The sequence below is a fragment of the Pecten maximus genome, chromosome 16, assembly GCF_902652985.1.
Source record: "Pecten maximus chromosome 16, xPecMax1.1, whole genome shotgun sequence".
In the NCBI taxonomy this organism is placed as follows: domain Eukaryota; kingdom Metazoa; phylum Mollusca; class Bivalvia; order Pectinida; family Pectinidae; genus Pecten; species Pecten maximus.
In genome coordinates this window covers 36,890,981-36,915,809 of record NC_047030.1, presented here as the reverse complement: position 1 = coordinate 36,915,809, position 24,829 = coordinate 36,890,981, and the positions used below count along the sequence as shown (strand labels likewise).

General features: G+C 36.3%; 2 protein-coding genes across 5 annotated transcripts in view; one reads left to right on the top strand and one right to left on the bottom strand.

Annotated features, from left to right (window-relative positions):
* The window catches only part of LOC117344901, a 117,981-nt gene extending 108,285 nt beyond the window's left edge, over positions 1 to 9,696 (bottom strand). For both annotated transcript variants that reach the window (XM_033907778.1, XM_033907779.1), the window contains exon 1: positions 9,516 to 9,696. In XM_033907778.1, coding sequence (XP_033763669.1) covers positions 9,516 to 9,531 — 16 coding nt within the window. In that variant the 5' untranslated portion in view covers positions 9,532 to 9,696. The remainder of the gene's footprint in view (positions 1 to 9,515) is intronic.
* Positions 9,697 to 10,001: 305 nt separating this feature from the next.
* LOC117344609 (protein ELYS-like) overlaps positions 10,002 to 24,829 on the top strand; it is a 49,659-nt gene continuing 34,831 nt past the window's right edge. For 2 of the 3 annotated variants that reach the window (XM_033907420.1, XM_033907418.1), the window contains exons 1-12: positions 10,002 to 10,121; positions 11,634 to 11,782; positions 12,156 to 12,412; positions 13,992 to 14,121; positions 14,847 to 14,990; positions 15,496 to 15,567; positions 16,411 to 16,519; positions 17,102 to 17,221; positions 18,022 to 18,106; positions 18,867 to 19,032; positions 19,725 to 19,860; positions 22,401 to 22,491. In XM_033907420.1, coding sequence (XP_033763311.1) covers positions 11,659 to 11,782; positions 12,156 to 12,412; positions 13,992 to 14,121; positions 14,847 to 14,990; positions 15,496 to 15,567; positions 16,411 to 16,519; positions 17,102 to 17,221; positions 18,022 to 18,106; positions 18,867 to 19,032; positions 19,725 to 19,860; positions 22,401 to 22,491 — 1,434 coding nt within the window. In that variant the 5' untranslated portion in view covers positions 10,002 to 10,121; positions 11,634 to 11,658. Of the gene's footprint in view, positions 10,126 to 11,633; positions 11,783 to 12,155; positions 12,413 to 13,991; positions 14,122 to 14,846; positions 14,991 to 15,495; positions 15,568 to 16,410; positions 16,520 to 17,101; positions 17,222 to 18,021; positions 18,107 to 18,866; positions 19,033 to 19,724; positions 19,861 to 22,400; positions 22,492 to 24,829 lie in introns of all 3 variants that reach the window. The other variant, XM_033907419.1, reaches the window with a different exon arrangement.

Sequence of the window (24,829 nt, the reverse complement as noted above, 5' to 3'; positions counted from 1 at the left end):
CTCACAATGACCTATCTGTAAACAACAAGGTCCTACAGGGCCTCACAACGCCCTATCTGTAAACAACAAGGTCCTACAGGGCCTCACAATGCCCTATCTGTAAACAACAAGGTCCTACAGGGTCTAACAACACCCTATCTGTAAACAACAAGGTCCTACAGGGTCTAACAACGCCCTATCTGTAAACAACAAGGTCCTACAGGGCCTCACAACGCCCTATCTGTAAACAACAAGGTCCTACAGGGCCTCACAACACCCTATCTGTAAACAACAAGGTCCTACAGGGTCTAACAACGCCCTATCTGTAAACAACAAGGTCCTACAGGGCCTCACAACACCCTATCTGTAAACAACAAGGTCCTACAGGGTCTAACAACGCCCTATCTGTAAACAACAAGGTCCTACAGGGCCTCACAATGCCCTATCTGTAAACAACAAGGTCCTACAGGGTCTAACAATGCCCTATCTGTAAACAACAAGGTCCTACAGGGTCTCACAACGCCCTATCTGTAAACAACAATGTCCTACAGGGCCTCACAATACCCTATCTGTAAACAACAAGGTCCTACAGGGTCTAACAACACCCTATCTGTAAACAACAAGGTCCTACAGGGTCTAACAACGCCCTATCTGTCAACAACAAGGTCCTACAGGGCCTCACAACACCCTATCTGTAAACAACAAGGTCCTACAGGGCCTCACAATGCCCTATCTGTAAACAACAAGGTCCTACAGGGTCTAACAACGCCCTATCTGCAAACAACAAGGTCCTACAGGGTCTAACAACGCCCTATCTGTAAACAACAAGGTCCTACAGGGTCTAACAATGCCCTATCTGTAAACAACAAGGTCCTACAGGGTCTAACAACGCCCTATCTGTAAACAACAAGGTCCTACAGGGTCTAACAATGCCCTATCTGTAAACAACAATGTCCTACAGGGTCTAACAATGCCCTATCTGTAAACAACAAGGTCCTACAGGGCCTCACAACGGCCTTTACGCAAACAATGTGTGCCGATAAAGGAACCAAAACAAAATACGGTAGAACATAATGCATTAGTCCCATCTATTTATACAACAGATACCGCGAATCTCGATTAGGTTTCCCCGTGTACGATTCTTTACATAGAAAGTCCACAATCCTTTGGGGGCAGCAAAGCATGGTTTCTCTATACGAGTCCACTGTTCAGGTTATTTTTTCCTAGCACCCATATCACACTATATTGATATTTCAATACTGTCTGAATTTTACACTATTGATTAAGAAATAAAATCAATAATAATATGTTTTGAATACCTTTACAAAATGCATTTGAAAAACACAACACAATTCGTAATGGAAAAATGAAAATATCTCCATGTATAGATTATTAATGGAATTTCGACTTTAATCCTATATATAGCTAATTACACACTAAGATATATAATTCACCTATCCAGAAACGAAACATGTTTTTTGAAACCAATAAAGAATCGATGCCGCCATACAGGAAGGAGATTTCCATCGGTGGTTAACTCATTGTATAGTGTATATAGAATTTTCTTCAAGGGTAAACAAAATGGATTGACAAGTCTTTGTAAAATTTCACTGTATAAAATCACATGAGGATAATTTCACACAGGTAGGATGGGGAGGGGGTAATTGTACATGCACCTGCAGTGTATTGTTAACGAGCCGTGCGCTACTTGCGATGCTTTTGTACAGGTGAGTATGGCAGGTAATTTTATTGTTCACAAAGAAAGTGTAGAGTGCCGCACCAATGCCTACAAAGTGTCTTGTACCGCACCACCGACTATGGTGTAATCAATGGGGCGGTATCGGTGAAACTCTGCCTTTGTTGTTGATCAAGCGGTCTCGTCCGTAATGACTGACTCATAATCTTCGGAAATCCCAGATCAATATACTTAATACCACATAACAAACCACATCCAATTATGTGTGTACACAAACAACATAATCGCTATAGCTACTATTTACGTTTTCTTTTACGCAAACCATTCTTTGGAACTCTTTTATGTGTAACATCTGAAAACAAACAAACTAAGAACACGTGAAAATATCGGTAGGTTGGAGTTCCTCATTGATTCCAGTGTTGTTTTTCTGTCGAACTTAAATACCATAATAAACATGTTGGGCAATCTGTATCCATAAGGCTGGTCTGACACCCTATCCCTCCCTCCTCCTCAACACCCAAACCCCAAGACTGAATCCATTCTGTACCCATAAGGCTGGTCTGACACCCCATCCTTCCCTCCTCCTCAACACCCAAACCCTAAGACTGAATCCACTCTGTACCCAGTGTAAAAGTTAAATACAGTATTATCCTTAAGAATTCACCTAATACCCTACTCCCGATTTGTGTAAATGTTTAATACCAATTTTACCCTCAAAAAAACATAAACCCTACCCTTTGCATAAAAGTTCAGTACTAGATTTACCCTCAAATAAACCACCAGAGTAAAAGTTTATTACTGAAGTTGGGAGAGGCCTTATTTGAAAACCAGTTTTATCTGACAATATTCAAATTGATGATTTAGAAAAAATGAAGGAGATCATTTGAGGACAAGGGTTTGTTTGCAGATAAATATGGTAACATAAGATTTTATAGGTTGCACACCTGTAACAAAGGACTGTCTACATAATATATGATATATCTGATCACTACAACATATACAACATCTCAAGTTTCAGGTTAAAAAAACACTTGGAAATTACCCCGATGTCACTGATCTCCTTGTGACGCTACAAACACAGTATATTGTGGTTACAATAGTTCCATATATACACTCAGCTCTACAGATTTTAATGAAGTATTAACCACTTCCTAAACTTAAATAACCATGTATCCATCAGCTGCAAATGTTCAGTGATTAAAACTGAAAAAGCCAAGTTGAATTCACTTTGGGTTGGAGACAAAAGACAAAGTGTTGTCAAAATAAATTGATTGAAGACAAAAGACATAAATCTGCAAAGAACCAACGTCCATTCAGTGTAGTTTAGGGAAAAGTTTGTCTTCTAATGATAAATGTTTATCCTAAGGGACGGGCTAATAACAGTTTGTAAATCTTTTCCATTTTAAGAATGCTTTTCCAAATTAAAGATCTTTATAGTTTTTCAAGGTCTCCCACCAGAAACTTAAACAAACAAGGACAAATAGGAAGGGCTGTACAGGTATAAACTGATATCTAAAGATTGGCCATGTACACCTATAGGGGGCTACAACACCTTTATAGAACTCATAACGGAGGTGGACAAAGGCACCCAAAGGAGCTAGAACAGGAAGGTGATTTTAACTGAACCATGAAGGAGCTAGCTATATAACAATAAGCTAAGGTGGACTGATCATGAGCTAAATAGTGACCACTGAATTCCTCGCAATGACCACCAGTAAACACGACTAGGGGTCAACGTCCTACTGACTTACAATGGCCCCAGGTTACAGTAGACAAATTACAACTTGACATTGTACTTAACACTCAGACGGAATATGTCAATATTATCATACGCCAACACCTGGAAAAGGCTGAGAGGGTTTAATGCTGATTCCATATACCTGGACAAGTGATTTGATAATCCAGGTAGGCCATGAATCAATTCCCTACACACATATACACAATGTACAAACAGAGGTTTAATAATAATTATTACACAATGTTTCAAATGGAGCCCTTTTATAAGGCTGTTCTGGATTCATAAAACTTTTTTTTTAAATTGGAAAGTCAATTTTTCTTCATTTTATAACACTTTGATGCATTTCAATAAACATTAAATTAAATATCCTTAGAAATAATATATATATTTTAACATGTTTAAATCAAAGGAATTGATGAACCAATATTTCCTTCACTGAACTAAAATAAACTTCAATCAATTCTAGGGTTCTTGTTTATCATCCACAGTATAATATGGTAAATACAGTATACCGCCAGGTTTTTTTCTCTCACTGGTTCGGAATTGGGCCTTTTTGACTCATTTTGGGAAGAATATTGGTGAACTGGAAAACGTTTTTAATGGAGTAAACTGCAAGTTTTGGGAATTTGGCTTAAACATAAAATAATTTCAATTGGGAACTGGGTCCTTTAATGGCCCCGAAATACTCCGACTGCTCTGAGCCATTTTTTGCCATGTGGATTACAAATACTAAACATTTACATACCGACATGTGGTGGTTCTGTTTGAAATACAACATGTATCAAATTCATCACACCTGTATGAGCATAACCTACTTGTTTATTCTGCATTGCATATACATTATTCAATATACATCCAGGTACCAGACATTCCAGTTCAAATAACACCTAGAATTTTAAATATCGTCAGGAGCTCTGATAGCTTGGACTGAATTTCATTTATAATTTGGTGGAAAGTGACTAGAAATATTGTTTTTGATTTCACAGATCGTCTTAATCACGCTGTTGCCAGAATGATCCAGGCAGTAATGAAATTCAGCATGTACAAGACTGTATATCAAAGACGTCCAACATACTAAACAAACTCTGACCAGTTCAACAGAAACAGTAATTTAAAATGTACATGAACTTGAAATATATTTCATCATTTGTATCAAGTTTGTCAAAAAGACATCTTGGTAAAATAAAAATGTTCTGAGAATTAAAATTTTGAACACTTTATACAAACGTCCCAAAGATACTGCCGTTAACTTTTACTATATTTTGTCACCAGAGATACTGTATATAACAGGCTACTGGAGAAATGTCCCACAAAACTGTAAAAGGGACATTACTTTGTTTGAATAAAGTTAAGGTTATCAAGATTAAACTTACTGGAAAATATGTATTTTTCCAAGTAGTAAATGTTATAATCTTTACATTAATACGACAGTTTTATTCTCAAGATAAACCAAAGTTCCTCAAGTATTAAGTCCTGAAAATTCTTAATTCGACCCGAGGTTACACCACTAATTACCGCAAAGACATACGGTATTTGTCTACAATACATCTTTTTCCTGTACATTTTGGCCATAACTTCATTACTTGTAGGCAAAAACACTGATATAATCACTGTTCTGTCATAGATTTCATCAATAGAAATTGTGCATGTTTCTGATGTCCAAACGAAGGAATGCCCCGGTGCCCTTTAATAACTTGTTGAAGGACATTTAACTGGACAGATGGACTAAAACGGTATACCATATTATGTGGTACACTCATCAAATTTCATCAACCAACTGATGTTCATTTTAAAAGGCAATATTCCTTTTTAAACTTATTATACAAAAACAAAACCTAACAGTCTGCAGGGAAAAACTGTCGTTAATCATGAATCATTGCAAATTATAAATTCCAAAGAACTCATAATAAATTTGATGTGACCTCCACAGTAATGTATAATTTCAGGAATCTGAAAACATTAATTTACTGAGATATATATATAACCACACACATACCATACCCATAACCACACACATACCATACCCATGTTGTTTACACAGTCCAATCCAACAAACAAATATTCCAGACATGTCCAAGTCAACAAACAAATATTCCAGGTCCAAACTAACCAACAAGGATTCCAGGAATGAAAGATCAGAAATACTGTTAATATTGGAAATGGTCCTTTTCAAAATGATAATTCCTCACCATAGCAACAATTCTTTAACATTGTTTAACTTATCAATATTCATACAAATAAGAATTCATTAATTCTGGCGTAACATCAGGCCATCAGCGATCCATACATCGTCAATATTACCATGCCTGTTAGTAAACTGAACTTTTGTGAACTACTATATTCATTGTAATGAAATTCCTCGTCTTGACCCCCTTACCAATTTAAATAAAACTTAACTGACCTACCTACTGGAATAATCATTCAACCTTCCAACTGTTCCTTAACTTAATAATTCTTTAAAATGTTTACACATGTAAAACATAAAATGTGTCAATGGTATAATGGTGTCCATATTATTTCAATGTAACAAGCATAATCTGGACCCGGACTCCATCAATATTCTTCAAAGGAATTCCTTAACTTGAAATTTTCGATAGGAATTAAGGCATTACAGAATTAAATGAAATTTCCTTAACCAAGACTTTTCCTAAAGTTAAGTTCAGGAATGTTGATGAAAGCATGACTTTGTCTTACTATTTAGCACACACACAGAATATTTATAATATATCACAAATGTAAGTGTTCGTTAAGGTGGTACACAAGAAATTAATAGTTACTATTTAGTACACACAGAATATTTATAATATATCACAAATGTGTGTTAAGGTGGTACACAAGAAATTAATAGTTACTATTTAGTACACACAGAATATTTATAATACATCACAAATGTGAGTGTTCGTTAAGGTGGTACACAAGAAATTAATAGCAACTGTCACTGTCAGTTTTTTGTGGTCGTTGATGAGAAAATTACATTAGTGTCTCAAAATACCTCTAGGACATTCTACGAAATATGTCACAAAAATATGTAACCTGGTGTTATGGGACCCAGATTTTGGAGACATTAAAACAGAGTGATTTTAATTCAGTACGTGTATAAATAGAGAAAGCGTAGTTTGATTATAATATGTTTGATTTAAACATATTTTATTTGTCAAAACACAAATGGGATTATGGACTCTAGTATAAAACTTATAATCCGTCTTTTCCCGTATAACATAAATGATGAAATGAATATATATATATATTTGAAAATAATAAAGACAATTGATGATGATGTGGACATGTCAAAAGTAGCTATAAGATCAAATTTACCATATATACATATGTCATCTTATGAAGTCATTGTATCAACACTTCCCCACTAAACTCAAATCCAGGCTCTGAATGCACTATTGCAATGCTCAACAAGTATCATATAAAATGTTAGTCTTCTTTTTTAGCTAATGATATACTTCTGATAATCAGAAATTAACATCTATCCATTGACAAACTTCACTAGGAGGAAACTCTTGGCTGCATGAATTCAATAGAAAAAACAACCACAATTTTTTTCCATTATATCCTTAAGTATAATTGCCTTATGAGAAACAGGTCTCTCTTATCTGTGAACTTTGACCTTGATATGTAATATAATAATCCTCATAACACTGCTTTCATCATACACTGTACTGTAAGTCTATCAAACCAACAAACGACCATGATGATGATATAACTAAACAGGCAGACAAAGGCAGCCACACTCTGTAATTCAACAGTTAAAGCACTGTAGCTGTTGGGATGCATAAAATATTTTCATCTGTAAGGAGAGGCAAAAATCTCTAAAAAAAAATATATATATATATATAGTCTCCTCCTTGTAGTAGCTGGTGGCTTCCTCATTTAAAAACATATGGGAGACCACCATGCTTGGGACACAATGACAAGGCCCATGGACCCAGATTTCAGAGAAACACAAACATCCCAGGCTCCAGTCTGAACTAGTACAATTTAACTTCACATTCACATGTAGTTGCATGGCCCAATGCTCAGACTGAGCTACTTCTCTGCATATATATATAGATTTAATATATTATACATGTACATAATGTAACAACCCTGATCATATTCTTATAAAATATAAATGCTTCTCATTTTCAACTTTTTAAAACACAATATTCAACTTTTTGAAACATTTCTAGAACATTTTAAAAAAATATCATATTATGAATGACATATGCTTTTGAAATGATTTCATTTTTAATTTTCATCTTCAATTTCTTTTAAAATTTCTTACCAAAAAAACAAGACATTTTCTTGTCAAATGAAACAATGTTTAGTATCACACACTCTTTGTCTTTATATCTTAAATACTTTAATTTATCAAAAACAATATAAAAAATTTGGAACGATATAGTTTGTGTTAAGAACCAAATAGTTTTGATAATAAAAATATAGAAATAGGATAGCTTGTTTATTAATATTGACACCAGCTGAATACCTGGCAATAAATATAAAAATAATTACAAACCACTTTCAAAAAAAAAAAAATTAGAAAAAAATGATGTCAACAAATTGTATTGTGAATACCCCAGAGTCTTAACCACCTGACCTAATGTTTTTATTACTTTTTAACACCGACAATGATTTGCTATAAGACGTTCACCTCCATATACCTACTCTTAACAACTATGTCTCCCAACAGAAATAAAGATCTTTAAAATCCCAGCTGTTGAATACATATAATATAGTGTAATCATGCAATTCTCCCATTTCTAGGTTGATTATATTACACAAGGAAAACCTTGGCGGTAACCGGGTCAGGACTGCACACATGAATCACTACCACACACCAATTATTACAAAGGTAATTATAATTACCCATATTACCTTTTTGTACGTTCATAATACTTTTGAACATAATTAATTTGTTAAATGGTATGTAGGAAGACTTTTTCTGAATAATTTAACCTAGTACCATACTTAACTAGTTTTTAATTGATGCCAAAATGTCTCTTAGTACTTAGTAATATAAGCTGTCTCCAAAAATATATTTATCTATAAAAGATCAATGAAGTCTGCAGACCAGACAATCGCTGGTTGAATTCTGTTCCAGATGTCATGTTATGCAATCAATACCAGACATTCCTATTCGTAGAAACACTCATTTGCATAGAATAGGTAAAATTTGTATTCAAATGTGTGTATCATGACTAGCAAGCAGACATTATTTTACGAGATTTAACACAAATGAATGTTATACTTTACAATGTCTATTATAAATCTAACTATGACCTGAAGATAAACAAATACCAAAAGTTTGCATGTATATAGCAACACAAGAGGTCTACGTTAGCTTTATATATAGCTCCATATGCCAATCAATATCTGTAGTGGTTGTATTTATTTTGGTTTTCATCATTTATATTATTCAAGTCAAAAATACATTAATTATGACATCTCATTACACAATAATTAAATAAATGATTAATGAAATATGTATATCTTTAATTATTATTATATTATATATATATAATTATCAGACTGTACATATTAGCTGACAATAAAAGACCCTAACCCTCGAAAACTTTATTGCTCAATCTTCACCCTGCTTAAAAAAAAACAATACAATTTTCGGAAAATAAATATGATTATGAAATTATCAAAATAATTAGAATATATGTCACCCAAATATAATTCTACACCTTTGAATGTTCATTAGAAGAGGTATAAATATATCAATTTAATGTGTATTAAAAAAATAATAATGTAAAGCACGAAAACGGAATGTTTCGTTTTAATAAAATATGTATGCACCGAATATAACAGCAGGAAACCTACATATAACTATTCTATCATACACTAGCTTGTCATAAGTCTCTGGTAACGGGTATTTTTGCTATTAATTACATTAAATATTAAATATACTTTTTCCTATTAAAATATTACGTATTCAGCAGTATAAATCTCTGACGCCTAACAAGTGTCTATCTTATATATAATCCACATGTACACCGATCGTCATGGGAAGAGCTGGGAATTCTGTCAATTATATAGTATAATTTCTGTTTCGCCTAGATAACGTTGAGCCTAGCTAGTAGAATAACGAAACTTAAATCCTACCTTCTATTTTATCCATTTGGCCATGAACGGTGTTCTACACCTTTGGCAGTGCCTGGTAAAATCCAAAACAGAATCCACTTTTGTTACTATCTCATTTTGTTGCACTGACAACAGCACACACTGTCTTATAAATAAAATGATATACACTCCGTATCGAAAACCACACGCTACTGCTAGCTTCACATAGCGTGACACACCGTATGTGTACTGTACACATCACTGCTTCCTATTTTAGACTGACAGCCAATCAAATTCGTTTTTATATTTCGCGGCAAATATTAAACCAATCAACATACACCTTTCTACCTGTACGTGTATAAAAACTTTTATGAAGAGTTATTTCATTTCAAACATGTTAATTGAATGATATCATGTCATTATGATGCCAGAAGAATGAAAAGCTTCTCTGAAATTTCGCAAGATCACGCGGTTCGTTAAAATAAGTTCGGGAAATGTCACCTGAAATGTAAACTTCCGGTATTGCGCCAGATCTTGCGCAGAAGTCTAAAATTCGCACGTGTAGTTCAAAGATGGCGGTTTAAACGACCTGTGCCGGTGGATTTTCTTTGCTGCTGTTCTATAGTTTAACCAGACCAGCAACATTGTGTAGGTAACTTCTATTTTTGTCACAAAATCAAGTGTTTACTGAAATAGGCCATGTTCACTTTGCTTGTAAATCGTGGAAAATCGAAATGGTCGAGAAAATCTAAAGGCGACAGTTGACGGATGTGCTACAAATCTTATTTTGCCAGAAACTTATTTCGATTCTTCATAACATTACAGACAGTTTCTTAATTGACAAGTTCATATTCAATCTGATAATGCATAAGCATTGGTGATATGTGCTTTGATATTGTGACATAGTGATTTATTGACCCATTGACAATGGAACCTGTGCTGTGGGATTGTCTTGTTTGGGTACTGTTCTGCTAATTCGGACTCGGTCTGGTCCCGTTGAGACAGTTCTGCATTATCGCCATGAGACTTATCATATCTGTATATGTTAACAACATCAATTAAATGGAAAATTACGTTTGCCAAGGTGCTGTAATTGTTTACATGTGTTACAGTGGAGTGCTTGGAGCGTACCTGTGATCCCGGCTTGCCTGGCTACTCATTCCGTTCTTCAAAATATTCTGAAACACAACTCACAACATTCATCCACGACCTTGCACAAAGTTCCAATACAAACACGCAAACAAACATCAAAATGGACTTTGCCAAAGCCTTTGAACAAGTAACCTGTTTGAGCGGCCCCATCCTCTTCCTCGTGTACATAAACGACCTATCTAACAGATTACATAAAACATAGCATCCACAGACTATTTGGAAACAACAGCATCATATACAAAACAGGACACAAAAAACCGATGCAATCAAATTACAAGACATGGATGCAGCAGGCAAATGGTAACAAGGTTGATGACCTTTCACTCTGAAAAATGCACATCATATCTACATCTAACGAATGCACAAAAGTTAAATACCCATACAAACTCCAACCACACATTACGAGTAGACGCAAGTAAATACTTAGGCTTCACAATACAAAGCAATCTTAAATGAGATATACGCATATAAACAACATCATGTCCAATGCAAAAAAAAATCACTAGGATTTTTTAAACAGATTCTATTGCAGAATTTGCTTACAGCAAATCAACAAAAATACTCATACAAGGCCTTTGTCAGACCCAAACTGAAATACTTCTCCCCAGAACACAAACCCAATTAACCAGATTAAAAAACTGCAGAGCAGCATGATATACAACGCAGATACCACATGTACAAAAGCTCAGTACTTTATCCTTTAACTACAAATAAAACCTTTTAATTTTTTTTTAGCACCCCTGTACACCCTCCATTACATTCCATAATTGTCAACATTGACGGGATGTTCAATAAAGAGACGAGACAACTTGTACATATATGCACAGAACCATGCACCTACACCAGAATTACCTATCTAGTGTAAATTGGTGCTTTCTTCTATCCATACTGTAGCGCAGAAAAACTTTTCTCTGATATTGCTATATAGATAAAAAGTTTTAAAATTCAGAATCTGTAATCTGTATTCATTAAAGCTGGATCAACTGGGTTTTTTTTTACCACTTACAGGAAAATCCACTGCTGAACCAGCAAGATGAGACCGGGAACAAAGCCACACACAGTGTCACCATTACTGCCCTACCAGCATGGCACCATCACTAACATTAATGCTGGATCTGTGATCCAAGGGGCCCCTGTGTGTGCTGGTGTATCTAAAGGTCAGATTTCAATTGTAAAAACAGATAATTTTCTCAAAATCTTTCAAGATGTACTGCATAAAAATTATATTCACAACAAGTTTTTTTTCACTAGTTTGGGATGGGGTCTTTTTTGGAAAAAAATTGGTAAATTGAAGATTCTTTCGGAAGTAAACAGAAAATTTTGGGAATTTGGCTTTAAAATGAAATAATTCCAATTGGGAATGGGGCCCAAAAAGCCCTCAGAAAAAAGCCCTGTACAAATTTTCCTTTGTATATATTGTCTCAGCAAATGCTGATTCAATTTTGAATGATCAAATAATGAAAATGTAGAGACACCTGGTCGTCTTCTATGATTAGATGGATAATGGCAGTACATGTCTTCTTTGTACAGATGGTGGATTGTCTTGGATCACACATGGCCCTGTGGTGGAGGTTGTTAACACAAAAACCAGGAACTGTTTGGCATCGTGGACATTTGGTGCTATACTCAAGGACACGCATACCAGCATTGCCAGTGTAGCTCCATACAAATGTAACCAAGATTTTAAGCTGTTGATTGGAGTCAACAACTCGTCCGACAATGGAATGCTGTGTGTGTTTGACGTCGGCCTGTCTAAAGTTGTAAAAGCCATAGAAATTCCTCATAAGGTAAAAATAAATGGAAAATATCAGACTGGGTATATGTTGCACATCTGTGTGCAGATGTCTAAGCCACAAGGTTTCCATGTACAACTCATATTTTCCATAGGTTTAATCTCTATCCAAAGAAATCTAGTTATTGTATTTATAACTAACTTAAAAATGAATGCTTGTAACATGATTAAGGTTTAATTTTCACAAATAAGTTTGTAAGGGTATATATATTGCGGAGATCAGAAAGATCAAATCTGGTGATACACATTACTCAGTGATTTTTTCATCCCATTTTTACAGGGGCCTGTACCTTTTCAATTGGGAAAATACAGCAGTATTTTTCCCCGATTGGGAAAATTTGCTGTCGGTTTTAAATGCAAAAAATAAATAAATAATAAGTCAATAACCCATCCAAATATTTATTCATCTGTTAAACTTTTAACATTCATCTGGCCTAAGGATTCTTAATAGCTATCTAAAGGGCCATTTTCCTTGTTTTTGTCCCTTGAACTTGTCCACCAAAGTCAGTCCAGGTCAGTGGTCATGTTTTTTCAATTTTCTTGAAGGATGTGTCCCAAGTTTTACACCCTTTAATTTGTAACAAATGGCTTACAACTCGAATGTGCACCAAAACAAACAATTATCAAACAATTCTCAGTACTTGCACATGTAGCCACATGTCACTCTACTGTGATAAAGCCAAGAGAAGGCCGATTCATATTTTGCAGCATTAAATTTTCGTCTATCGACGCTGCTTCTCTTTTTTTCCCCGATAAAGTTAATATCAGACTTTCGTCGCGGGTTACATGTACATTGATTGTTGCTACGGGTAAACATTCCGTCTGGACGGTTGATAAAACAGATTCAATGTTGGATGATGATTCATTGGTTGACGGGTTGTTTTTGAAGAAGTCACTCACTTTCGTAAGGCCTTTCCTATCCTTTTTTGTCAGTCTTTTGACATAATACTTCGAGTTGTGCGGCTCTTGTTTACATGATCTTAAACTTTCAAGCGCTTGTCATAGCATATGTGAGACACGTGTGCAATTAAAACACTCGATTGACACAAACTTTCAATTTGAAAAAAATGAGGAAAACGACATCGATTAATTCAGACACGGAAACAGAAACCACAGGAATTTGCGATATCGAACGCGACCAACATAGAACGAGAACATCGGCGTTGAAGATTTCTTGTGAAATACATTTTGATCAGCATTTCTTTATACCAATTGATGTGAAGGGATATTTTCTGAATAGGAAAATATGAGCAAGAAATTGGGAAAATACAACAAAATTTCTCTAGGGGAAGGGGCCGAAATTCGGCCCAAAATCGACCCTAAAAAAAAACACTGTTACTGACTCCATTCCACAGCATATGTTTAACCCTGTCACCCCCACTGACCATATTGAACTTCAAATGATGAATGAATGACAGAGTCCACTTAAGTTTCTTGGGGTTGAAAGGGTTAAAGGCTTTTGGATGCTTTGTGGTTGTGATTACCCTTAAGTTTTTTAACTTGCATTTCCTAATTAACATTCATAAGTAGATCAGCCTTAACGAGAAACCTAATGTTAATGAGTTCCTTCAAAGGTGACTTGCATAGAGCCTGTGACAGCAGTAGGTGGTGACTATGTACCTATTTGGGCCCTGAACGAACAACTGCGACAGTTCTATGGTATTGTGGCGGTGGGTACTGAAGGAGGATTTGTATATCTGATTGGTAAGTTTTCCGTTGAAGTGTAACAAACTTAAAAGTGAGATTGTTTTATGTACGAGACTAGCATTTTGTACAAGGCTAGCAGATTTTGTCACTTGACCCAGGCAAATCTGGTTGACCAGTGATAAAATGTAGAACCTCCCCTATGTTTCCATTGCATTGAAGTATTGTCTTTTTCAAAATACAGTGATTTATTCCCTTGTGAGGAGAAATTGATTGTTAAAAATTATTTTGCTTCAGAAAAATATTTGTTTCCAACAAATTAATGAAGTTGCTCTGACAAACAAATGACATAATCGTCAAGAGCAGATAACTATGCATTTCGAAATGACAGAATAAAGCTCGCCCTTAACTGCCCTGCACGCGTGTAGTTTGAGATATCAGAGGGAAGAGGGCCAGCATCACCTACACAAAGAAGAAAACTGTTTGTTTCTTACTCCTTTTGTTACTGATAAAAGATTTATGTCTCCAAAACATGTTGGTATTTAGAACTTATTTCAGAAGTAGATTTTTATGTCAAAAAAACTGAAAAATAAGTACTGGTCTGAACAAAGTTTCGCTACATTTAAATTTGGTTTAGAGTTTTACTTAAAAATAATGCAATATTTGAGGTTTTGATATATTCTACATTCCTGTGTATTTTTCTAATTGTACATTTCCAATTGTATGCTCAGAGTTGGTAAAATACTAATGTTACTATCAAGATTTCGTGTGTTTTATGTTGGCAGATATGTGTATTGATGAAGAGACTGACTATTCTGATGAAGTGATGCCTAATCGGCTCTTGTTTATCACGCCACGATCGCGGGATGTTCAGCAGCGCCGTATACAGGCTGCATCCAAGGGGCAACAACTCTGCATGGTTCTTGATGGTCAGTTTGTCTTTTTTCAACAGGTGGAATTGGTCAGTTACAGAGAAATTTTCTGGGCATTTTATTTGTCCAAATCTAGTATGCAAGTACAATACTGCAAGGATACTATAAAACAAAAGTTATTAACATCATCCCGGTAATCAAAGGTGACCAAACAAACAGTTCACAAAGTAATAGTGACAGTACTTCAGCAAAGTTGAGTTTTTTGGTGGATTTTTAGCTAATTGATTAATAGTATTCTAATTGATTGCTAGTATTCTAACTGATTGATAGCATATTCTGATTGATTGATTGATAGCATATTCTGATTGATTGATAGCATATTGTAATTGATAAATTGACTTGAACACTGTGTGTGTGTGTGTGTGTTACTGAGAAGCACTGATAGTATATATTACCTATTAGTTATCTTTGTGAAGTATTATTAAACGTTTTTCCTTCAATTAAATGTCAGAAGATATTGCTGAGTTTTGATAAAGACTGAGAGTAGTAATTGTATTGACAGAGGAAGCCCAGTGCCAGGGAGAATACCAGTACAGGAGGTGTGATGGAACTGTCCTCAAGCTCTTCAACACAGGTCTCTATACATATAACAGTTCGAAAGTAAAGGTGGTCTGGTGGCCCGATGCTAACAGTTCAAAAGTAAAGGTGGTCTGGTGACCCGATGCTCTAGGAAACATGGTCGGTCTATGTAAAATTTCTACGTGTTGGCCCAATTGGCTATGAAAAGTTTTAGTCCTGACATACATTAGGATTTGTGAAAACAACATTCCTATGTATTCCGATCATATGAAATCAGTGCATTATTGGCTTCAAACATTTGAGCGATTATGAACTGGACGATACAAGCGTTTGAGCGTCAAAGTATATGCTTCATCTTTACAATATGTGTTTACAAAATTGATATATGGAAAAATGACTTGGATCATGGGATTTCAACTTTCTGTAGACCATTTGTCTAAGGAATTTGCATATATACTTTCGTACACTGTAACTTGACTTGTATGTTTGGTTCAATGTCAGAGGGAAGTCGCCTGATCGTGGTATTAGATTTACTTATTACTTTAATTGGTGGTTCCTTGTCAGATAATCAACTTTCTCCCAGCATTTTAACGAGTCGTTGGCCTACTTTGTCTTTTCATCATCATTAGTGGTTTCTATGTAACATACCTTCAATACTGTTGAAAGTCCGTCCACTTTTCCATGTTATAACTTGAATTGGAATGTGGGATTCGAATAACCCAATATTTATGGTCAAATACACAGCAAAGTTCTATTGGTTATGCGACCAGCATTTTCAAGTGAACAAATATTCATATCCACAGAAGTTTTGATTACGGTTCCCGAGATTTTTGTCATTTTGCCTCAGGAGTTTTTGACTGTCAGAGGTCCAAATTTAAAAATAAACTTATTTTTACAGAGGATGTCCGAGTCACCTGTTTGAAGTACATTCCTCAGACTGGTAACCTGGTGGTTGGTTTCAACTTCGGCTGTTTCCAGCTGTGGAAACTACATATACCTGTGCTTGAGTGAGTTTGGAGTTTTCAGTTGAAATTCACAGATATTTGTTAAATTTTTATAAGAAAGCATGAAAAACATCATTGTAAATATAGACCATGATTGTGGGGTCATCACCCAAATTTGTTTGAAAAAATGATGTTAGTTGTTATAATGTTAATGTTCGACCACCTGTACAGTCTCACCTGACCGTACAGGTCTAATGTCTGTGGCTAATGATGAAGCCATAATGGCATTGACAATATCATGTAGGATGAAAGCTGTGCAAATATACAGTCATTGTAATGTCTGACTATCAGTAGGCTGCATATTGATTTCAAAGTTAAAAAAAAAACCTTCTTTTTAATTACCATGATGATTGAGTGTCATAATTTTGGGCTCAAGCTCCATTGGATGACGTTGATTAACATTAAAGGAAAATTGTCAAACATTCATTACATGTAAAATTGTGTTTTGAAACGTAATACTTGCTTTTATTAAATTTGTTAAAATTTGTCCTTGGCAATTTAACATGAGATGAACAATTAGTACATGCCTCATGGGACTTGTGTTATGGTTTTTATAAACGATGATTTACGTGATATTTTACACAGGTACAGTAGTCGACTGGAGGTCGATGCTGCTCCCGTTACCCACATCGCCTACCAAGAGCCAGAAAATGATCCAAAAAACTTCTGCTACTTGTGGATGGCCCGAGACCCCTCGGAACAACAGTACATTCATTTGCTCAAATCTTGTCTATAAATATCTTAGCTTTTTATCAGCTTAATATGTCATGGTGCATCGTCTGTGGTTCGTCTTGTCAACATTTCCTTTAAATCGCTACTAGTCCTTAACATCTAAATGGATGTATCTTTTTGTCTGGAACATTATTGAGAAATGAGATCTAATGTTGTATATACAAAGGATGTCCTCCCTTGTACCAGAGGGTGGGGCTCAATAGGGAAAACTAAGGTAGATCCTTTACATCACTACTAGTCCTGAATACCTGTTAATGGAAGGTGTGGTTCTCTTGGGCTGGAGAGAGGGGGCCCAAAAGGGGAAATATTGAAAAAGATTTGGGGGGGGGGGGGGGGGGAGACTTAAATCCTTCTTAAAGAATGACATGATTTGGTCCACATTTTGGTTGAAGCATGGATGAAAGGGGCAGCTATAAAGCAGGAAAATAATTATGATATAATTTAAGTGGAAATATCCAGGTGAGCGATGCAGGCCGTCTAGGCCTCTTGTTTACAATATCCTCTACATATTTATAGAAGAAATAATTATTCACAATAATTACTGATATTTGATGTTGGGATCAGAACAACAGAAAACCTATGTTATAATAAAAATGATTCTTATTCTGAATCCTAATTTAAAACAACGGCAAAATGTGGAAAAAAATGTAGATCCACATGGAAACCTTGAAAAACTACAAACAGAACAAGTCGACATGTTCAGGGATGTCTTCCGTTTCATCAACGTCACCTGCCACATCAGAGTTAAACATACTGTCATTTTTTTATTTCAGAGATGAGGGTGTGTCTACTACTTCTCTATATCAGCTAGCGTACAATAAAAAGACATGGTACAGTAACTATGGAGCGTTCTACGAGGTATGTGGATTCTCGATTGCTACATTATTGCACACCATGTGTAGTACGTTACCATATTTTGATAATGTCTGTATGTAGAAGGGTATTTTGTTTTTATTCAAATTTTGCAGACATTTATTGTCTTGTATTCAATGGAGAATTTTTATCCTAAAGATTGAAATATATTCATATCCTGCCAAAAATATATCGTTATTGTTAACATTTAAATTAGATACAATTATGCCAAGTGTTGTCTGTCAAAATGTTAACTGGAGATCTCCTCTCTCAATTCAGGACTTATCTATTAGACACTTGATGAATATAATAATCCTCATTATTTGTAGGTTGAACAATGTTCTTTGTTGACCTGACTTTTTGTTAAACCTAATCTCTAATATACTTGTTTGAATTCATTACCTTGGCATAAAGCTATGGTTCTTTGGCTTTCCTTCTGTTTACTTGTCCACATTGCATACATTTTGATACAGAAATCGTCTTGGCAACAGATTCCGGAATCATGAAGCAAACTCAAGTCTAAAAAACTGTCCTTGGCAAGTCACAGGAAATTTTTCAGTGGAAAAAAGATTTTGTTGTAATTTTTTTATATTTATTTGATTTTTTTTATATGAAGTGAGGAAGTAAATGATTGGGTTAACAAAACCTTGAGATCTAAAATTGTTTCATGATCCCAGAGCCAGATGGCCATAAGTTGTTCCAACCCAGACACCCTTGTTTAATATACTGCCTGTATTTGGGGATCACATGTGTTAACTTGCCACAGGAATTGACATCGGTAAGTCTGCGGTTCGAACTGGATTTGACATCAACACCGCTGACTCTCAACAACAAGTCCACGCTTTCCAGTCGAATAGTATCCTGTTACACCCTAGAGGATCCCAACTACAGCACACCAGCTCGCCTCGGTGAAGACGAGTCCTTCGAGGAGAGTATGTTATCAATATGATGAAACATTTGTTATTACTCACGGCTTGTCTAGGTCTTGAAAGTATTACCCAGTTTGGCATTTTACTTTATTTATACCTGGTTATACTTTGTAGGGAGCTTGAAAGTTCTTTGGTTTTCTTCAATATTATAAAGTTAATCCCAGTAACTGTGGTTTTCTCCAATAATTATAAAGTTAATCCCAGTAACTGTGGTTTTCTCCAATAATTATAAAGTTAATCCCAGTAACTGTGGTTTTCTCCAATAATTATAAAGTTAATCCCAGTAACTGTGGTTTTCTCCAATAATTATAAAGTTAATCCCAGTAACTGTGGTTTTCTTCAATATTATAAAGTTAATCCCAGTAACTGTGGTTTTCTCCAATAATTATAAAGTTAATCCCAGTAACTGTGGTTTTCTCCAATAATTATAAAGTTAATCCCAGTAACTGCCCTTTAAACTCTTCCTGTGGACAATGAAAGTACTTCACTGACGTGATAGGTGTTGATTTTATCTTAAAAGTGGTTGTGATTAGCTGTACTTGGTAATCAGAGGAATAAAAAAAATAAAGATTTATTTGGCACATGATTTGATGTTCACACCTGTCCTGTAGAACGTTCTGTAGCTGTCCTGGGAACACAATACCTCGATTGATATTTGATTCATTAATAGAGTGATTAAACACATTATTTTCCAGGTGTACATGGTCCTGACCTTAGTCTGTGTGTGACAGTGTGGGAGAGTAGCGACGGCCAGTCTACACGAGATACCTGTCATCTTGCCGTGTTTGACATGAACCGTTGGTACCACGCCCAGATGCCTGCTACAGTCAGGTAGGTATATCTCTGATCTAGACAAACAAATTGGTCATGATAAAAACAAATTATTTTTCAAAATTTTATTTCATTATGCTTTGCTGCATTGGAGAAGTGAAATTGTACTGGGCTATCCTTCAACTTGTTGAGGCCCCTAATGGGCTTCACATGCTGTGTTGACATTGGAGAAGTGAAATTGTACTGCGCTATCCTTCAACTTGTTGAGGCCCCTAATGGGCTTCACATGCTGTGGTGACACTGGAGAAGTGAAATTGTACTGGGCTATCCTTCAACTTGTTGAGGCCCCTAATGGGCTTCACATGCTGTGGTGTCATCCTACAAATGTCGGTCAAGTTGAATATTATCAACATCGTCAACTAAATTCCGTCATCTGATGATATAGTACTGATGTGTACAACAAAGGTTTTTAAGCTGTTTTATAAGATGTATAATCGACAGGTCATCATTGGTGACCTCTCGTGGCTTCCTATTTTCTCTGCTTCTAAAAATGGCCTCTGACAGTGATGGAGTCTCTCACTGCCTTACAGCTGTGTAAGATTTTGTGAGGTGATGCAGTCTCTCACTGCCTTACAGCGGTGTAAGATTTTGTGAGGTGATGCAGTCTCTCACTGCCTTACAGCTGTGTAAGATTTTGTGAGGTGATGCAGTCTCTCACTGCCTTACAGCTGTGTAAGATTTTGTGAGTCGATGGAGTCTCTCACTGCCTTACAGCTGTGTAAGATTTTGTGAGGTGATGCAGTCTCTCACTGCCTTACAGCTGTGTAAGATTTTGTGAGTCGATGGAGTCTCTCACTGCCTTACAGCTGTGTAAGATTTTGTGAGGTGATGTAGTGTCTCACTGCCTTACAGCTGTGTAAGATTTTGTGAGGTGATGCAGTCTCTCACTGCCTTACAGCGGTGTAAGATTTTGTGAGGTGATGCAGTCTCTCACTGCCTTACAGCTGTGTAAGATTTTGTGAGTCGATGGAGTCTCTCACTGCCTTACAGCTGTGTAAGATTTTGTGAGGTGATGTAGTGTCTCACTGCCTTACAGCTGTGTAAGATTTTGTGAGGTGATGTAGTGTCTCGCTGCCTTACAGCTGTGTAAGATTTTGTGAGGTGATGCAGTCTCTCACTGCCTTACAGCTGTGTAAGATTTTGTGAGGTGATGCAGTCTCTCACTGCCTTACAGCTGTGTAAGATTTTGTGAGGTGATGTAGTGTCTCACTGCCTTACAGCGGTGTAAGATTTTGTGAGGTGATGCAGTCTCTCACTGCCTTACAGCTGTGTAAGATTTTGTGAGTCGATGGAGTCTCTCACTGCTTTACAGCTGTGTAAGATTTTGTGAGGTGATGTAGTGTCTCACTGCCTTACAGCTGTGTAAGATTTTGTGAGGTGATGCAGTCTCTCACTGCCTTACAGCTGTGTAAGATTTTGTGAGGTGATGCAGTCTCTCACTGCCTTACAGCTGTGTAATATTTTGTGAGGTGATGGAGTCTCTCACTGCCTTAAGCTGTGTAAGATTTTGTGAGGTGATGCAGTCTCTCACTGCCTTACAGCTGTGTAAGATTTTGTGAGGTGATGCAGTCTCTCACTGCCTTACAGCTGTGTAAGATTTTGTGAGGTGATGCAGTCTCTCACTGCCTTACAGCTGTGTAAGATTTTGTGAGGTGATGCAGTCTCTCACTGCCTTACAGCTGTGTAAGATTTTGTGAGGTGATGCAGTCTCTCACTGCCTTACAGCTGTGTAAGATTTTGTGAGGTGATGGAGTGTCTCACTGCCTTACAGCTGTGTAAGATTTTGTGAGGTGATGCAGTCTCTCACTGCCTAAGAGCTGTGTAAGATTTTGTGAGGTGATGTAGTGTCTCACTGCCTTACAGCTGTGTAAGATTTTGTGAGGTGATGCAGTCTCTCACTGCCTTACAGCTGTGTAAGATTTTGTGAGTCGATGGAGTCTCTCACTGCCTTATAGCTGTGTAAGATTTTGTGAAGTGATGCTGTAAGTAGCTGCTTTTGAAAACCCCAACGCATCACTATCTGAATCTTTACTTGAATCACTAACTTTGTTCCATAAGATTGAACAATTGGTTTTGGCAGTTGGAACATAAAGTTTGTTTAATGCAAAAGCTCTAGTTGTTCTTCTGTTAACATTTTTCACATAAGAAAACATATTTGCTAAGATACCTGGTGATTCAGGGTAAAATTTTATAACAACCATTTCTTTTAAAAAATAAACGCCTGCTAGTGGCATTTTCAACGAGGGACCTGGAGGGAACAAGACTATTTCTGACATTTAACACTATCCTGGTGATTTTAAAATTCTATCTATAGATAATTTGTTGCTTGGTTTACAGTACATAAAATGAGGAAAGGCTATACTATTGTATACCTTCCTAACAACATCGCTTGACGTAAACGACGTCAGCCTCTTAACAAACCGATTTATTGGATATTTATATTTTCTTTGTGGTGCATTCATTGTGCTCTTTCCACTAACCTGTTGGGTTGCAATGTTTGATGACTGAAGTGTGCTGACCTTTGACCTCTGTTGCTACAGAAATATTGGTACTACGATAGACACCTGCCCGTATCTAGCCTGTCTCAGTCTGGAGGATGCTGCTGATGTTGCCGCACCAGACAATATTATTGTAAGTTCCTCCTGTTAACTCACCAGTTTACTGCTCCCCTGGTGTCTGATTCTTTACCCAAAACTTCAAATTTATATACAGTCAAACTTCGATGTTTCGAAGTTCAAGGGACTTGCAGAAAAACTTTGATACAGCGGGACTTCGAATTATTCATGGTTGACAATAGATCGACTTTTTTATGATAATGACCATAAATCTTATATAGCTGTTACATGTCCTCGATGTCGTAGTGTCGATCGTCACCTGTCAGACTCACATTGAAACGTTAAGTTGATTTACTTCAAACACAACAAAATAAAAGATACTTTTCATCCATAAATCATTTTATTAATTAAATAAGTATCATTTTTACAAAACAATCAGATATATCACATTTTAGCAAAACAGAGAAGTACAAGGCACACTTACGTTAACGTTTTCCCCCTGATGAAGACACATGTGTTTACGTTATACGAGTATATAAAATGCGGAATACCGACCGCGACCATATACACTCGGCTTTGGTACTGAGTCCTTCACTAATCGAATCTAAATCAGTGAGAATGCATGATTGAATGACAAATAATCGATTTACCCGGATATTTATGTGTAAGTTAAAAACGTGCCACTTTGAGTATGAGTGAAAACATTGCTAATTTTTAGGTCACCTGAGACGAAGTCTCGGTTGACCTATTGCAATCGCCTTTTGTCCGGCGTCGTGCGTCGTAAACAATTTACATTTTCAACTTCTTCCTAAAAACTGCTGAACTAAATTCAATGAAATTTTACAGGAAGCTTCCATGGCTGAGGGTGAACCAAAATTGTGAATTATATGGTCCCCACCCCCCAGGGGCCTGAGGGGCGGGGGCCAAAAAGGGTCAAATTGACTAAAATTTCAAAAATCTTCTTCTCTACTCTCAGATATATTAGAATCAAATACTCTTCATAGATGGAAGGCTCTTAAGGTGCTTTACCAAAATTGTGAATTTCATGACCCTGGGGTCTCACGTTTGCCCCTGGGTAGGGGGTTAACTTTACTATAGTTTATATAGGGAAATCACATTTTTGACTATTATTTGTTGGATTTCTATTGGAATTTATTCTAACTTTGTTCAAATTATCAGCATAGGATGACAGTTTGATGGTATGTACATGTTGGCCCTGGTTGACCCCCAGGGGCTGGTGGGCGGGGCCAAAAAGGGTCAAATTGACTAAAATTTCAAAAACCTTCTTCTCTACTCTCAGATATGTTAGAATCAAATACTCTTCATAGATGAAGGGGTCTTATGATGCTTTACCAAAATTGTGAATTTCATGACCCTGGGGTCTCACGTTTGCCCCTGGGTAGGGGGTAAACTTTACTATAGTTTATATAGGGAAATCACATTTTTGACTATTATTTGTTGGATTTCTATTGGAATTCATTCTAACTTGGTTAACGTTATCAACTTGGGATGACAGTTTGATGTACATGTTGGCCCTGACTGACCCCCAGGGGCTGATGGGCGGGGCCAAAAAGGGTCAAATTAACTTAAATTTCAAAAATCTTCTTCTTACAACCCAAATAAGGTAGAATTAAATACTCTTCACAGATCGAAGGGTCTTAAGGTGCTTTACCATAATTGTGAATTTCCTAGCCCTGGGGTCTTGCGTTTGCCCCATGGGAGGGGATAAACTTTACTATAGTTATAGGGAAATCACATTTTTGACTATCATTTGTTTTATTTGTTTTGAAATTCATTCTTTCATTCAAATTTACTGAAATATTTAAAAAATCAGGTGACCGTTAAGGCCCATGGGCCTCTTGTTTGTGTTTAAAATCGATCCGCTTGTTTCACTGTTCCGTAAAATCTACTCACCGACCGCTGATTTCAATGGCGGACGCGATCATCAAAGACGACTACTGGTATGCTATACCAGAGAGATTAAATGTCATGGCTTATAAGTACACAATTAATCTATAAATTTGGTCTGATTATTAATTAATCCTATGGTCAGGAGTAGACAACACACGCTATCGTTATCCCTATTGTCAGTCGGGGCTTTTGTGGGAGAGGTGTGAAATCTTGCCGCGGGGGTCACGACAAACACCTGTCCAGTGGTCAGTACAGGTAAATTTTTTGTTCGAATCATGAGATGTCAATTACCTATAATTACATGGCTAACGGGCCATGAAAAAAGTTCGATACATCGAAAACTTCGATTTATAAAAATTTGAATCATACATAGGTTCTTTAGTAGTGTTATATAGTGAGAAAATTCGGGACCAAGCAAAAAGTTTGATACAGCGAGAACTTCGAATCAACGAAATTTCGAATCATCGAGGTTTGACTGTATATGACCACAGGGATAACTCTGG